General features: G+C 41.7%; 1 protein-coding gene across 37 annotated transcripts in view; it reads right to left on the bottom strand.

Moving 5' to 3' along the window:
• pleca (plectin a) overlaps positions 1-17,512 on the bottom strand; it is a 94,424-nt gene that overhangs the window by 3,864 nt on the left and 73,048 nt on the right. For 32 of the 37 annotated variants that reach the window (XM_081716306.1, XM_081716307.1, XM_081716309.1 and 29 more), the window contains 12 exons: positions 17,366-17,492; positions 16,556-16,739; positions 16,060-16,092; positions 15,296-15,453; positions 14,316-14,494; positions 13,546-13,684; positions 13,034-13,390; positions 12,775-12,858; positions 12,585-12,689; positions 12,346-12,444; positions 7,398-10,751; positions 12-7,143 (listed from right to left, as the gene is read on the bottom strand). In XM_081716306.1, the coding sequence (XP_081572432.1) occupies positions 811-7,143; positions 7,398-10,751; positions 12,346-12,444; positions 12,585-12,689; positions 12,775-12,858; positions 13,034-13,390; positions 13,546-13,684; positions 14,316-14,494; positions 15,296-15,453; positions 16,060-16,092; positions 16,556-16,739; positions 17,366-17,492 (11,152 nt within the window). In that variant the 3' untranslated portion in view covers positions 12-810. The remainder of the gene's footprint in view (positions 1-11; positions 7,144-7,397; positions 10,752-12,345; positions 12,445-12,584; positions 12,690-12,774; positions 12,859-13,033; positions 13,391-13,545; positions 13,685-14,315; positions 14,495-15,295; positions 15,454-16,059; positions 16,093-16,555; positions 16,740-17,365; positions 17,493-17,512) is intronic. The other 5 variants (XM_081716311.1, XM_081716315.1, XM_081716317.1 and 2 more) reach the window with 1 other exon arrangement.

Here is a 17,512-nt window from a genome sequence, read left to right as displayed (position 1 = left end):
ATTACACTTACAATATAATAGTTGCAGATATCTGGTGATTTGTGGCTTGGCTGAAGTCCTCTGAACTGGGAGATGAGACAGGAAGACTAGGTATGGATAGGATGGGTGTCTTAGATGATGTTTTAGTGCCATCTTTTGCAGTTTGTTATAGTTTTTGAGTCTACCCTTTATAGTTATAGTGAGCAGTGGTAAAAGAATCAATCCATTTTATTTGATTTTGAACGACTGTACAGTTGAAAGGGCACAACTGTTGTTCTATTCCATATGAAAAGGAGAGTGTGACAAATCCTTTATTTGAAGTAGTAACTGTGGCAGTGTTGCCATAGAATATTTTCTGAAGCATTGTTTCTTCATGTGCTCCCATATTAACAATATTCTTCTTCTGCTCTGCAGATGGTTACCAACTCTTATTTTTAATATGCCAACATAAATGTTAATAAAATGTACATTGTCTAAATAATCCTGCATTCTGCACAAATATTAATCAGAATAACTTTTTCTCTATACTTGAAACATATTTTTCAAGCATTCTCTATATTCAGACAATGTTAAAATGAAAAGTACATTTTTGAATATACCACATTAAGTGGACTAAAGACAGTGAATAACACTGACAACTGCAATATGTAACCAAGAAAAAACAAAATATTCCATGGGTGTTCTTTGATTCATTAAGATATTACAAACTTACTATGTGTATTATGTTATAATATAAGAAAATAATTTAAATATTGAAAATATACAATGCAATATGGAAGAAATATTCTCACAGCCCCATAGCAACCACATGCAGAGCAGATATTCCAGAGTTTAAGCAACCAGTGAACACTGTGGTTGTGATAGTGGGAACATTTTTCTCTCCTCGGTGCAACAGTTCTGGCTGAGTGATAATACTGTTAGAGCCTGCCTTAAGTCATCCATATTCAACCCACTCTGAACTCCTGAACTGTATCGGCGTCCATAGCTTGGGGAGCTGTAGGAAGATGAAGAGAAATTCATGGAAAAACCAGAGCCAGTAGCATCAAAGCTCCCTCGTCTGGAGCCAGACCTTGAACCACTTCTAGACCCAGACCTGGACCCTGAAGTTGATCCAGAGCCACTGATACTGTATGGGCTATAAAGGCCTTTACTGGACTGGGATGATGCCTCCAGTAAACGTAATCCAGATCCCTCCTCAATCATGCTTCTTTCCATAGCATCTTTATAAGAGATCTTTAGCTTGGTTTTGGGGCATGTAAGGTATTTGGAGTATCCACTGACATCCCTCAGTTTCTGTGCAGTGCGTGCATCAAGTGTGCCCTTTTGTACAGCCTCATCCAGTGGAACTCTGCCTGCAACATCAGGCTCAATTAATCCACCTGTCAGGTACTGGACTTCAAGAAAACGCTGACCCGCCTCATAATACAGCCAACCTTTCTTTAAGGCTTGAGAAGCTGACATTTTGGTTTTGGTTCTTGGATCTTCAAATCCTTGGAAGGCTTTCTGAGCTAAGTTGATGCGATCTACCATTATCTTATCTACTAGTCCTTTGTTCATCGCATCAGCAACACTAAACTTTTCTCCAGTGTTTGGGTCAATGATACCTCCTGTGCATGCCTGTGCTTCTAGCAGTCTTTGACCAGTAATGTTGTCAACTAGATTACGATGCATGGCTTCCGTAACGGACACCTTTTCCAAAGTATCTGTATCTAGGATCCCAGCTACTGGGCCTGTCTCCTCTGTAGGGTCATTCCAGGTTGTTGCTGGGGTTCTGATGGATGGAGCTGGACTCATGGGATATGATGAAGTGGACCCAAAGGAAGATGAACGTGATCTACTGCCACACATATTGCCAGACAACATGTCTGCAAATTCAGTGATGGAGAGGGTGCCCGCACGGTACTGATCTAAAGCAGACTGGTCTATAAGACCCTTAGTGATGGCATCATCAATGTCATATTGACGTCCAGACCTTCTGTCAATGATCATAGACTTGACGACTCCATCTGATGATGAGATGGTAATTTCTTCCCATTCACATTCTTGTTCTGCAAGTTCTAAGTATGTCTGATGATCAATTAGACCTTTGCGGTATGCTTCATAAACAGACATTTCTTTCCCTGTTTCTGGGTCCACAATCACTACTCTGCGTTTGCGCACAGATGACTTAGAAGATGTCTTTCTTTCCCGCTTTTTCTCTTTCAGCAGTAAGAGAGCAAGTCCAGTTTCAGGGTCAGTCATGCATCGCTCCATTAGCTGAAGGTAAGTCAGATTCTCCTCTGTGTTTGGGTCAAAGAAACCTTTGGTGTCATCAGAGGGATCGGTCAGAATCTCATTCATCTCTTCATCAAAGAGACCACGCTTATATGCCACTTCTACTGGAAGGCGATGACTCTCCTCGGGATCAATAATTCCACCAGTGGCTATTTGAGCTTCCAGAAGACGAATACCATGATCTTTAAGGATCAGACCCTTCTTCATGGCTTGGAATAGGGAAATTATCTTACCAGAGTATGGATCTTTGTATCCAGTCACAGCTCGTTCAGCAGAGAGAAGCTTGTCTTTAAATTCTGGGCCAACAACTGCCATTTTTACAGCTTCATTGACAGTCAATTTCAGATTTTTGATTGGATCAATAACATATCCAGTAGCTGCTTGAGCCTCTAGCAGCTCAAAGGCAGTGCCAGGCCTGATCATGTTCTTTTTCATGGCTTGATAAATTGATAGACGATCTTTAGTAGCCTCAACATATACACCTGCAATACAACTTGTGCCCTCAAGGTACTTCTTCAAGTCTTTGCTGATTTCTTCCACTGAGACATTCCCTTCTGTGAGCTCTGTGTAGGTCTTCTGATCAATAATCTGAGAGCACAGTAGTTCATCCAAGGTGATTTGTTTTCTAAGACCCTTGAACAACAGTTTTTTGTCTGCAAGAGACAGTAAATGGAGGCCACTTTCTTTGTCAACCTTGCATTTCTTGAGAAATTGAGCATAAGAGAGCTTTTCATTTGTTGTTGGATCAATAAATCCTTTGACATTGCCACTTGAACTACATAGCTTCTCGATAGTTTCTTTGTTGATGTATCCACGTTGCATTGCAACATCATCTGGGAGGCGGAAATTATACTCAGGGTCCATTAGGCCACCAGTTGCAATCTGAGCTTCTAATAATTTTAAAGCATACTCTTCAGGAATTAGATCCTTTTTCATGGCTTGGTATAGGGAAATTACTTTGCCACTGTATGGGTCTTTATATCCTGTGACTGCCCTCTCTGCAGACAAGAGTTTGTCATGGAGTTCGGGTCCAACAAGACCCTTGCGGACAGCCTCATCAACCGTTAGCAACTGATGTTTAACAGGGTCAGTGATGAACCCTGTTGCTGCTTGTGCCTCTAACAATTCAGTTGCTACATCAGGCTTGATGAGTCCTCTTTTCATGGCCTGGTAAATACTAACTTTAGCAAAACTGTCTGAAATAACTCCAGCAATGCTGCCTGTGCCAAAGAGGTACCGCTTAACTTCTGGCATCTCCATAACTTCCCTGATGGTTTTCTTGCCTTGTTTTAGGAGATTGTACGTTTCAAGGTCTATTATACGAGAGCTGTATAGATCTTCAATTGTAACTCTACGTCGGATTATGTCACATAGCATACTCTGATCAGTTTTAATGATTTCTCTTTGCTCAATGATTTCAATGATGATGATGATCATTCTCTCCTTAGTGATTACCCCGGTCCGGTACTGTTCAATAAGTCTTTGCTTATCCTCTTCTTGAAGTAAGTTTGATGACATAACATCCCATAAGGACATTTCCTTTCCTGCAAAACCTTTGTGTGGTATATCTATCTGAGTGGTAGCCAAGTCTGTTTGCGCTTGTTCTTCAGTGTAAACATATGACTTCTCAACTTCTTTTGGAGCTTCTGCTTTATGAAGTGGTAAGAGGAAAAATCCAAACTCCGGATCTTTCATGCATCTGTCTGACAGCTGTCTATAAGTGACACTCTCATCTTTGTTAGGATCAGTGAAACATTTGACTTCATCTGAAGGATCTTTAAAGGACTTGGCCGTTTGCTTGTTTAAGTAACCTTGCTGAATAGCTGTGTCAGTGGGAATACGATGACTATTCACTGGATCAATTATCCCCCCAGTGGCCTCTTGGGCTTCCAAAAGATGTATGGCATGTTCTCTAGGAACAAGCTCTTTTTGCATTGCTTGGAAAAGGGAAATCTTGTTACCAGTGTATGGATCTTTATAACCAGTTACAGCCTTCTCTGCAGACAGCAGTTTTTCATGAAGTTCTGGGCCAACAAGGCCAACTTTTACAGCATCGTCCACTGTAAACCTCTGATTCTTGATTGGATCAACAAGAAACCCAGTTGCTGCTTGGGCTTCCAACAGGGAAATGCCTGTATCTAGTGTCAAAAATTTCTGTTTCATTGCTTGATAAATGCTGAGCTTTTCTTTAGATTTTTCAATGAATGCCCCTGCAATGCTTTCAAATCCTTGCAAGTACCTCTTGACTGAATCAATTTCAGTAATCTCTTGTGGCTTCTTTTTGCCTTCTTGGAGCTGATCATAAGTAGCTTTGTCAATAATTTTAGATTCAAACAGGGATGTGGCAGTAACAGGGCCTCTCAGACCAATAAATGTATCTTGCTGCTTTTTCATCTCTCTTTCTTCAACCAGTGTGATCACACTTCTAATTATCATTTCAATCGTAACTTTTCCTGATCTATACTGACATAATATCTCAATTCTTTGTTCTTCAGTTAGATATTCAGAATTAATAATCTCCCAAATGGTGACTTTACGTCCTTTAAAGGGTCCACTATGTAACTCCAGTGTTTCCCTGTTTAAGGCCTCTTTGGTGTCAACATTCAAAAGCAGATTAAATTCTGTAGACTTAACAGCTTTTTCCGAGAGGGGCAGCAATGGGAGACCTGTCTCTTTGTCAGTGATACATTTTTTCTGCAGCTGTACATAAGAAACATTCTCCCTTGTGTTTGGGTCATAGAATACTTTATTAGTGTCTGATGAGCTGCTTAGCGACTTGTTCATTTCCTCACTGAAATATCCCCGTTTGTAAGCAACATCCTGAGGAATCCTATAACTTTTCACTGGATCAATGATTCCTCCAGTTGCAAGCTGGGCCTGCAGGAGCCGAATACCCTGGTCTTTTTTAATGAGGTCTTTTTCCATTGCCTCAAAAAGGGATGCTGTCTTTCCAGTGTATGGATCCTTGTATCCTGTCACTGCTCTTTCTGCAGACAACAATTTCTCATGCAGCTCTGGACCAACAATCCCAGATTTAACAGCCTCATCAACAGTAAGTTTTTTATTGTTTGTTGGATCAACAATGAAGCCTGTTCCAGCCTGGGCTTCTAGGAGATTTAATGCAACCTCTACTCCAAGCATGTTCTTCTTCATGGCTTCATAGACTGGTACCTTCTCCTTAGTTGATTCATTGAATACTCCAGCAATACTGTTCGTTCCCCTTAAGGCTTTTTTGACAGGCTCCATCTCAGACACTTCTTCCACAGAAGTTTTGCCATTGTGCAACTCATTGAATATATCTTTATTGATGATCTTTGAGTCTAGGAGCTCAGATGCAGGCACAGATGATCTCAAGCCATCAAAGGCAGGTTCTTTATTTTTCTCTTTGTCCTCCACAACAGTTATTACAATCTTTATAATTTTCTCTACAGTAATTTTGCCTGATTTATACTGACGAATAAGGTCTTTCCTTTGATCTTCAGTGAAGTACTCAGAATTGATCACTTCCCAGATGGTCACAGTCTTTCCTTTAAATCTTCCAAATGGCACCAATAGATTTGCTTTCCTGAACACATCTTTAGTTTCTTCATCCGTGCAAGTCCTCTCGATAAATGCTGCTGTCTCTGCAATAGGAAGAAGTGGAAGGCCTGTTTCAGGATCTGTTTGGCATCTTTCCAGTAGCTGACTATAAGTGAGGCTTTCTTGTGTGCTGGGATCACTGAATCCTTCTCTATCATCAGAGAGACTGGACAAGACTTTGTTTAACTCCTCATCCAACTGTCCTTGTTTACAAGCTGTTTGAACTGGCACACGATGACTGTTTACTGGGTCAATAATGCCACCAGTTGCAAGTTGAACATCAAGAAGTTTAGTGGCTTGAGCTTCTGTGACCAAACCCTTGTTCATGGCTTCAAAAAGAGAAATCTTATGTCCAGTGAAAGGATCCTTGAAACCAGTTGCAGCCCTTTCAGAAGAGAGCAATGATGTGTGCAGTTCAGGCCCAATGATGGACTCCTTCACAGCCTCACTGACAGAGAGCCTTCTGTTTTTAATGGGATCAATAATATATCCAGATGCAGCCTGTGCTTCAAGGAGCATCATAGCTGTGTTAGGTGCAATTCTCTTGTCCTTCAAAGCCTGATAAATGCTCATTTTTTGGTAAGGTTCCACTGTTACGCCACTAATGCAATCCTTGCCTTTCAGACACATCTTGACTTTGTCCATCTTACTAAGCTCTTGCACAGTTGTTTTGCCTTTCTTAAGTTTGTCAAATTCCTTTTTGTTCAGCACACCAATTTCATTAAGCCTGCTTGCTGGCACCTTCTCCCTGATTCCATCAAACATCAGTGGTGAGTCTCCTTTTGCCTTTACACCATCAATCTCTGCAGAACCATTGAAAACTTTCTTTGTTTTTTCTTGCTCTGTTGCTGTAACTAATTCATCCTCAGGAACCTTGTCGGTTTGGACCTCAATTTCCTTTGTTTGAGAAGATGCGGGTTTTGTTGTTCCCTGGAGCTGCTGGAGCTTTTCTCGCAATTTCTTATTTTCCTCACCTAGGAGTTTTTCTTTTTCTTGTTTTTGCTTTTCTAGCTCTTCCATCTCTTTTTTCTTATTAAACATCTCTTCCTCAGAATCCTTCTGCTTTTTGACTGCAGCATCCAAGATAGCCTGAAGTTTCTGTTTCTCCTCCTCCATCTGCTTCCTCTGACATTCCTGTTCATCTTTTAGGTCTTTGGCTTTTTTCACTTCATCTTCAAGTTGTTTTTCAAGCTTCATTCTCTCTCCCTCATTGGCCTTCTCCCTTTTCAGTAGGGTTTCTTTCTCTGTAAGGAAGGTTTGCTGAAGAACTGTCTTTTCTTGTAGTATTTCTGCTTGTTGTGTATTGGCCATCTATGATGTAACAAAAAAGATGCATTAATTTTATAAATGTAACCAAGACACTGACCATATGAGTAAATGTAAAATAATGCTTTAATAATAATAATCCCTTGATAGATAGAGAGAGAGAGAGAGAGAGAGAGAGAATTTTTGAATATGACTAAGTTAATAAGTAGATCAGATCTCATTAACATTTTTATACAATTAAGAAAAGTAATTCAGGTTATATTAAAGTAAATTAGCATTTTAGTCTTGCATGACAATACCTGTTTTGCTTTATTTTGTAAATCCATCGCTTCTTGTTTTAGTTTCTCCTTTTCTTTTTCAAGGTCAGCAATTGCTTTGCGCAGGTCATCAGCTTCTTTGTTGCTATGCAACCTCTCCACTTCCAGTTTCTCAACAGCAATGAGTTTTTCTGAAGTTTGTTTTTCAGTATCCATCAAACAGGCTCTAATTTCTTCTGCCTGTTTCTTGAATTTATCAGCCTCCTCCTCTGCTTTTGTCTGGGCATTAGTTAACTGTGTTACCCTGAGTTTTAGCTTTTCAGCCTCAGCGGTTATTTCTTGCTGCTGCTTGCGTTCTGCTTCCAAAGACTTCTGGAAGCCCTCAGTCTCTTGCTCTAAACGTTGCTCCATCTCCTGTTTGGCCTCCAGAAGTTTTTGGGCCTCTTCTTGAGCCTGGTCTTTCTGTTTTTGGAGCTTTTCAGCTTCACCCTTCAGTTTTGTTGCTTCCTGAATGGCTAGCATTTTCTCTTTGAGCATCTTTTCAGCCAGTTCTCTCTGTTGGGCAAGGTCAGATTCTGCAATTTGTCTAAGTCTAGCAGCTTCTTGTGCATCAACACTTAGCCGTGCGGCCTCTTCAGCCAGCTTCTTCATGTTCTCAGCCTCTTCCTCAAGCAATTTCTTTGTGTTTTCTTCATCTTTTTTCATAAGCTGCTTATTTTCTTTCTCAATTTTTACCTTCAGTTTAACTAACTCTTCCATTTGACTCCTGACTTTGGAGAGTTCATCTTCTACCTGAACTTTCTGCTTGACTGCATCACACACCTCACCTTTCAATCGTTTCAGTTCTTCATCCAAAACAGTCTTTTGTTTGTCAGTCTCTTCGAGTTGAAGTTTTACCATTGCCAACTCTTGCTCAACCTGAGACTTCTGCTTCGAGGTAGTCTCAGCAAGCTGTTTCTGCTTGGCCATCTCCGCATCAGCCTGATCTTTTTGCTTTAGTGTAGTTTCTTCTGCTGCAGCACGTTTGGAGGCTTCTGATTCAGCTTCTTTTCTCATTTTTTCAGCATCTTCGTGGGCCTTGGCCTGTCTTGCTGCTTCGGCTTCAGCCGCTCGTTTCTGACGCTCAGCCTCATCTGCTTTTTGACGAAATAGACTAGCCTCTTGTTCCGCTTTCTCCTTGGCCTTTGCCGCATCTTCTGCCAATTTCTTGGCTTTCTCAAACTCCTCCTTTAGCTTAGCTTGAGCAAGGCTGTCCTCTTTTTGTTGAACAAGGACATCCTGAGCTTTGTGCTCAGCAGCAGAACACTTCTGTGCAGCCTCTTTAGCTAAAAGTATTTGTTTCTCAGCCTCCTTGTCAGCATCATCTTTTTGCTTTTTGGCCTCCTCCGCTTTTGTTCTGAGACGCTCTGCTTCTTGCTGAGCAACCTGACACTGCCTTGCTGCTTCTTCCTCCGCTGCTGCAATCTTTTTAACTTTTTCCTCTGCCTCCTTCCGCTTCTTTTCTTCTTCAAGAGCAAGTTTTCTAAATTTCTCTGCCTCTTCTTCTGCTTTGTCTTTAACCTTTTGAGTCTCTTCAGCAAGGCTCTTTAGTTTCTTCAGCTCAAGTTCAAGATCAAGCTTTCCTGCTGAGGCCTTTTCAAAGTTAAGTTTTAGAATGTGAATCTCCTCTTCCACCACTTTCTTTTGATTCAAAGTTTCTTCTATTATTTTTTTCTGTCTGTCTAACTCCACCTCAGAGGACTTTTTTACTTGTCCAATCTTTTCCTCAATATCTTGCTTATGTTGAGCAGCTTGGTCTTCAAGGACTTTCCTTTGATATGCTTCATCCTCAGCTCTTCTTCTAAGACGCTCATTTTCAGCCTCCTTCTCTTTCAAAGCAATTTCTGCCTCAGTTTTCAAACGAGTTGCTTCACTGATGGCAGCCAGCTTTTCTTTAAGGATCTTCTCAGCCTCTGCTCTCTGTCGGCCTGCCTCATCCTCTGCAACCTGCCTTTGTTTCTTTGCTTCTTCAGCAACTGACCTCAGTTTAGCTGCTTCCTCTGCAAGTTCCTTCAACTTGGCTGCTTCAGATTCAAGAAGCTGCTTGCTTTTTTCTGTACTCGACATAGACTCCTTTTCAGCTTTGGATTTCATTTGTATGAGAACTTCCATCTCCTTTCTGACTTTGGAAAGCTCTGCCTCTAACTGTTCCCTCTGTTTCACAGCTGTGTTCACTTCATTTTTGAGGCGCTGCAGTTCATCATCTAGCAGATTCCTCTGCTGCTCAGCATGATCAAAATCTATCCTCAAACGGACGAGCTCCTGTTCTGCTATGAGCTTCTGCTGGGCCGTTTCTTCAGCCTCTTTCCTTTGCTTCTCAAGTTCCTTCTCTGCAGTCTCCTTCTGTTTGAGAGCGACATCCTCAGCTTTCGCCCTTCTCTTTGCCTCTCGTTTTGCTTCTTCCTTCTGTTTCTCTGCCTCCTCCTGAGCGGCGCTCTTCTTAGCAGCCTCCTCCTCGGCCTGGAGCCTCAGACGGAGAGCTTCGTTGGCTTTCTGTCTCCACATCTCCAGTTCCTTCTCTGCTTGTTCTCTTGCCTTATCTGCTTCAGCCTGTTGCTTTTTAAGACGGTCTGCCTCCTCTTGTAGCTGAATAACATTGCCTTGCTCTTGTTTCAGTGACTCTTCCAGTTTTGTTGTTTTCTCAACAAATGTCTGACGCTTACTTTGAAGCTCTGTGGCAGCAGTTTTCTGTGCCACCTCCTCAACCACTTTGATCTGCTTCTCCTTTTCCATTTCAGCCTGCCTCATCCGCCTCTCAGCCTGTTCAGCCTGGTGCTTGAATTTCTCCAGATCCTCAATAGCCTTCTGTTTCTGCTTCGCAGCCTCCTTCTCTGCCTCTGATTTTTGTTTTAGCTCCTCCTCTGCCCTGCGTTTCTTCTGCGTCTCCTCATTGACTTGTTTCCTAAGCTTTTCTGCCTCTTCTTGCGCAGTCTTTCTAAGTCTATCAGCCTCTGCCGCTTTGTCCCTAAGCTGTTGAAGTTCAGATTCAGCAGTTGATTTCTGTTTCACTGTCGTCTCCAGTTGGAGTCGGATTATGCGGATCTCCTCCTCAATCTTGGCCCGACTCTGCACGGCCTCGTCCACCTGCTGGCTTTTCGCCTTAATCTCCTGTTCGGAGAGATTTCTGAGTTCATGTAGCTCCTGCTGGATGTTGTGCTTCTGCTTCTCTGCATCAACGGCAACCACCTGTCTTTTGCTGACTTCCTCTTTCATCTTTTTCTTCAGCTCCTCAGCCTCTTGCTCTGCTTTGGCGATGGCCTTGGCATGAGATTCTGCTAACTGTCGCTGCTTTTCTAACTCAGCCTGCATCTCAGCCAGTTTTCTCCTCTCTTCTTCCTTAAGTTTTTCTGTAGCTTTCTGTATTAGTGGAAGCGATAGTAGACAGGGTTAAGCATTTTAGGTTAGATTATTATCTGTAGCATATTAAAAATAGGCCACTTGTAGCTACACAAGTGAAAATACATGAAAAATTATTTTTGCTTCCTTAATAAGGAGTATATTAGGTGGTTACAAAAGACAATTAAAAATCACTTAATGTATGGACACAGAATAAGACACAGTCACTTCACAACACAATAAAAGAACTGGAAAACTCAATGACATCATGGTAATGATGTGTTACTCCTTTGGATGACTTCAAATAATTTAACATAACTATTAAGATGCATATTTAAAATTCTCTATTCTATAACTATGAATATTGACTAGTAGTGATGTAATCTGGGTAACCAGTGTAAGAACAGTCTATTTTACAATTTCTCACATTTGTGCATTTGCATTTTGAAATGTCATAGTGAAAAACAGCCAAACATTAGTATGCATAGAAATGCAAAAATATAAAAAACTGAAGTGCTTAAATATATTTCAGATTTCATTCCATTACCAAGCTTATGGAAAACTAGCCTAGTGTTGCAGCAAAGGAAGCACAGAACTCAAACTCATGAGAAGAACACAGAGTGAAAACAAATGCATCTGATGAATGTCACTGTAATAAAATGACTTTGCTCATCTGAATTAATCATATCTTGTATTTTCTTCAATACTGAATACACAGTATAAAATCATCTATGAGCTGAGTGTAACAAAATTGCTGAAAGTGTATGCCACATCTACTTGTTTAAAGAAAATTTTTTTAAATATGACAATGCATTGTGGCGGACAATTTACCTCCTTAGCGCCCAAACATGACAAACATTCATCATGATAAAGCACTGGCAAGCAGTATAGAGAAGCAAACAGAAATGCAAGTTAGAAAAGAAAGGGGGAGGGGGGGTTAAAAACTGTGCTTCTCAGGAAAAACAAATACAGAAGGGTGGCAATCAGCCTGAAGCATTCTCTGACTTAAAAAAAAAAAAGTCCAAGCAAAGAAAAATGAAAGGAAGATATGTGATTTCAGTTTACAGCAGTGGTATGCTTGAGAATGGAAATTTCAGGAAAAGAAAAGGGTGTGACACCATTCAGCATTCGATGGTGTCTGTTGGTGTACAATGCATGGCGTTTTAGACTGGTTCTCTGAGTTTGCTTCAGGCTGAGGGATATCTATACATCTCAGGCTTCTTTGCGTGACAGAGCTGCAGAAAATTCACCCCCACATAGTTGTACACACATAATGACGGACAGAAAGTGTTAGGGAAATGAGATGTGCTGCACCACTGGCATTTGGCATTAAATAATGTACTAGGTGAGCACCTTGTCTACTGTCTAGGATGTGTGTGTGTGTCTGTGTGTGTGTGTATAATATATATACATATATAAAACACACACACATACATATTGCCTCCTTTCACAAGGATTCATTTGAGACAATTATGTGAAATTAAAGCATTCTAATTGAAATTGTGTCTCTCATGATTTGCACATTAAACCTACTGAACGTGTTGAGGTTGAGTACAGTGGGAATAAGCTGTGGAGTATGTGGTACTCCTCCCTGCTTTTAGGCTTTGACACTTACCTCCTCGTCCTGTAGGCGGCGCTGTGCATCGATGATGAACTTAATATATTGGCTTGTAAGGGTCATCAGCTCACTGTAGCGTGTTCGAAGAGTGACATACTAGAAGATAATTCACAACATTTTTTAATACCAGCTAAAAATTTTAAATAATAAAAAATTCAAATCATATCATGCAATATCACACAGAATTTAAGAGAAGTAAATTAAAAAAATTTCTGGGATATAAATGCAGAAAATACCTCTTGGATAATGTTATCTGAGGCAGACTCCATTTTGGTTTTCTTTAGAGGTGAGGCGATTGGCTCCACCAAGGCCTTGTATGTGACCAGCTGAAGTTCATAATCCTGGAGCAGAACAGGGTAGGTGATGCTACTAAAATCCTAACATACTCATATCTGTGTGCAAAAGTGTTTCTGGCTTTTTTCTGACCTTTACTGCATCAATGTAGGCCTTGGCACATTTCTGACATTCATCCACCTTCTCTTTGTTCTTCTCAATCTCTTCAAGGAGTTTCTGCTCATAGTTCAGAATTCAATAATTATATAGAGTACGAGTCAGTCAGGAAAAAATATATAATTATAGACAGCATAAAAAAATAATGTCTTGATATTCAGGCCCTTGAAAAATAACTCAAGTAGCATGGCAGATCAACTGGCCAGGACGGACTTGTAGGCTCATGCTGCAGTACCTTCTCCTGGACCAGTTGCTCTCTAAGCGTGGCACTATCACCAATGGGCACAGCCTGGATCCTCTCCTGCCTCAGCTTAGCGTCGGCGGTCCAGCGGATGAGCCAGTCGTAGCTCTGCCGGTACGCGTGCATGTGCCTGCCCAACACGTCCAGCTCACAGAGACGCAGCTCCATCTGGGCGAGCACGGCCTGCCAGCGCTCCTTCAGCCCTGTCACCAGCTGCCTGTAGTGCTCCAGCTCACCATCCTGCTCACCGCGCACACGGGACAGACGGTCGCTCACCGTCGCTGCCTCGCCAAACTCCGCCTCCAGGCGGTCGAACACCGGCTGGTCACCCTCAACTGCTGAGCGCTGTTTCTGTTGATGGGGGGCAAATACAAGGTACATTGTTTTAAAGTCCTTACTGGAGATTTAAAATGATGTACACGCATGGGTGCTTGATAACAGGTGAACAAGGCCCATCATGTTCATACGTGATGCAACATGGGGTTGCAATGTACGTCAGGTCGCACCTTCAGCTGTGCCTGGTCAGCTTCCACCTCCTTCTCGTCAGAAGGCACTTTCTGAATGTCGCGCAGCTGGCTCTCGTACTTCCTGAGGACATCTTCTACAACTTGTGTGCTGCGGATCACTAGGTTGATGGTCTTCAGCCTAAATGGACAAAAATGATTTCCATTAATCCCACACACAGTACAAGTAATGATACTCCATGAGAGCCTAGATCCAGTCTCGATGAGAATCAGTCCAATGGACTGCTCAGTTTCTAGCACACCTGATACGGCTCACAAAGAGTTTAGTAATTATCTGATGTACTCTTACATGGGAGATAACGCAACACTGCACAGTGCAAAGCAGATTCAGAGCAACACCCTGATCTGAAGACTCTTACAATAATGTTTTACAGTAAATGTATATAAATAGTATTTGGGAAGAAAAGAGAATAAACCAGTTAAGAATTTCAATGAAAAAGACACCCCTTAAATACATACAATATGTGTGTGTGTGTGTGTGTGTGTGTGTGTGTGTGTGTGTGTGTGTGTGTGTGTGTGCGTGTGCGTGTGTGCGTGTAATTTATTTAAAATTCATATATTTAAATATATGAAATTTAAATAAATTACACACACACTTAAATATTGCTTAAATACTTAAATACTGCTTGTTTCTTTGTTGGATCCCAAGCTGATCCACAGCAAGTCATGTAGTAGAGGGACAGAAATTGAGGATGAGAAAACAGCATGCTACAGCAAGAGAGCCAGGACACATTCCCAAAACCTTTACTTACTTGTCCAGGTAGACAGAGGAGAGGCTGTAGACGTGCTCCATCTTCTTGCGGGTGACGTCCAGCTCGGTGCGCAGGACAGGGGCGGAGCTGGACTGCTGGGCGGAGGCCAGCGCTGCCTCGCTCTGCTTCCCCACTGTGTCCAGGTCTTTCTTGATGCCCTCCAGCTCAGCCTGCAGCTTCTGTTTGGAGAGAAGAGGTCCAAAGACATGGAACCATCAAGGGGAATTGCTGGAAGGATTCATTTCCATTTTGAGTAAGACAGAAGAGAATTCCATGATTAAGACATAATATGTATTTCCATATATAGGATATGATTGTTATTGTTGAACCTCTAATTTATATTTGTTTGTTTTTGGAATTGCAAATATTAAAATGTAAAATATATTGCAAATATTAAAATGTAAAATATATATATATATATATATATATATATATATATATATATATATATATATATATATATATATATATATATATATCTCATAATGATGCAATTTTGTTGATGAACATATGAGGGAATGTTCAGAAATATTATCAGTGCTTAGTTAAACAATGCACAAAGCATGGTTTAATATTCTGTATGTAGCGATACAAAAGGTATACAAAAAACAAAACAAAAAGTGTGTTAAATGTAATGTATACATTCAATTAAGTCTTGAACAACTCTAATGATGCCTAATCAGAACTTATCCATGTCGGAACCAGAACCAATAACAACCCATAACAGGCCTAATTTTACATGCCGTTTGGACATTGAAAGGTCCTGCTCAGAATTCCTGTTCTGAACATCTGAGTCTGACATAAAGGATGTGTTTGAAAGGGGCTGGTCTGGAGATGCTTGGTGATGTGGTTAATCTCTCCAAAACCCCCAAAACTCCCCAAACCCCTGCAAACCCCCCTTTCCCTACACCCCCCCCCCCCCAACTCCCCCAAACCCCTTCCCCTCTGGCCAGCCTACACGTGGTCCCAGTGTAGCCCACCTGATGCTCGCTGGTCCTCTTGGCGCAGACTTCCAGGGGCTCGGCATTCGCGGGCTGCCGCAGAGGGGTGACCATGCGACCCTCGCAGCCCTCCAGCCTCAGCCGGATGTCCTTTATCTGCGTGACATAACTCCTGCACACGGACTCGTCTTGCTCCCCTGTGTGGGCATGACAGAGCGTGTCAACACTGGCGCATGTATTAGAGAGAGAGAAAGAGAGAGAGAGAGAGAGAGAGGCAATCCTCGCCTCCATGCCTCCATTTATACAAAAAAAAGAGAAGAAGAGCATCATAGAGGACTGTGTCATAGAGGACGATCATTCAATCTGCCTTGAACGGTAGAAACTTATTGGTAGTTAGTGTCTCCGTTAATAAGGAACAGATTATTGTGCACACTGGTTTTTAACATTTATTCTTCAATGTATGAACACTTTTCACTTTGAAGGATGCATTTCAACAAGGTCCCAGATAAATAAAATTTCACAGTTATGAACTTTAAGGCTCGTGCATGAGAAAATGGAACAGGCTGTGGTGTGAATCCGGACATGAGTAAGAAGCATTCACATGCTGTGAATCAAATCACATGCTGTAGGATTCAAATCTCCACAGCAGATTTTCTGCATGTTCACTGTTAAGACACACAAAAGAGTGGATGAAAGAAAATGTACTGAAAGACTGGACAGAAGATGGTACGAAAAAAGGTGACGTGGACACCATGCCGAGCCTGATGACAAATGCAGTCAATTTTCAAATCTCTTGTCTTTACCGGTAGCCTTGTCTTTGGGTCTGAAGACAGGTTCTGCAATATGAATGGTACAGTTATCATCTAAAATGTGTTGTAATGGCTATAATCTGGGGATCATAACATAACTTAAATATCCATATTAAGTTCACAACAAGACAGATGTAAAAGTGAGCCCCTGCTTATAGCAGTATAATGTAGGATACTCACATATGGAAGGTCTTGGTTAAATAGAACGCAATTAAGACACCCAGTACAGGTCACAAGGCTTTTCTAAGCAACTTGGTTAAGTTTATTTGTAATACAGGACTGCTCCTGTGATGGACATGAATGACTTACTTACACTGTATACAACACCCTTGTAACAGCATTTAAAGGATTCTGAGAGGCCATGCGGATTGCAGTACAGTAGTATGGAGGCGCGGGGTGGGAGCGATCATGGGTATGGGTGGCACAGGGTGGAAGAGGTCACGAAGTGGGTGGGATGGGTGGTACCACAGAGGCTTGATCCCCTACGCACCTTGCTCCAAAGAGCGTAGCAGACCATCGTAGTGCTGCGCTGCCCTACTGTAAGCGCTCTCGGCCTGCATGCGGTCGTCCGCGCCGAACAGCTCCGAGTCCTGACTGTCGCACATGAAGGCCTGATAGTGCAGCTCCAGGTTCTTCAGCACCTGTCGGTACTCTTCCACCTTCAGCGTCTTGAACTGGGAAGGTGGAGCAAAGCAAGGGCAGGACGGTCAGGACAGTCAGGACAGGGCCCTGCCACAGGCATATGTGCCAGAATACTAAATGTGCACAAATAATTCTCCTTTTTTTATTTTAAAGGAGCAGACCTCTTGTACAGCGTGTCAATTCGATGTACCATCTTACTCCCCTTGGAGGTCATTGTTGGAAGGCTTCTTGCAACCATTATTCAAGGCAATCAGTATGTTACAAATGATTCCTATCAAATGTTGTTGGTGGGAACCATGGTTAGGTCAACTATAATTTCCTTAGTCAACTACAGTTGCCTTCCACATTACGCATAAATTAGAAATCATTATTGTCTTAATGTTAGAGAAAAAAACCCCTCTAAATTACTTCAAAAATTACTATTAAAATTACATCGGTAAAATTAAAATGGTTAAATTCACACATGGTTAAAGTTGCTGTGGTTCATTACAATTCCAAAAGTAGCCTGCCAAGATGAGGAGATTCCTGACTGGGGCTGTAGAATCATGAGGGCTAGGGAAGAGGGCTTGCACTGGCACGATACACATTTAAGTGTATGCAGTAAGCAAGAACATCAGGCTGAAAGAATGAAAGTATGATATCAATCAAAGCCTCCTACCATGATGATGTTCCAGGAACTGATGAACTGAATGTCTCTCATGAGGTACTGCCAGGACAGGAGGCTCTTCATATCCACGTGAAGCTTCTGCCAGAGGATCATCAACTTCTGCAGACCAGAGTCCAGTCTATGGAACAGCACAGAATA

The sequence above is a fragment of the Electrophorus electricus genome, chromosome 6, assembly GCF_041902795.1.
Source record: "Electrophorus electricus isolate QZ-2024a chromosome 6, ASM4190279v1, whole genome shotgun sequence".
In the NCBI taxonomy this organism is placed as follows: domain Eukaryota; kingdom Metazoa; phylum Chordata; class Actinopteri; order Gymnotiformes; family Gymnotidae; genus Electrophorus; species Electrophorus electricus.
The sequence above is the reverse complement of the archived record's forward strand: the minus strand, read 5'-3'. Positions and strand labels throughout refer to the sequence as shown.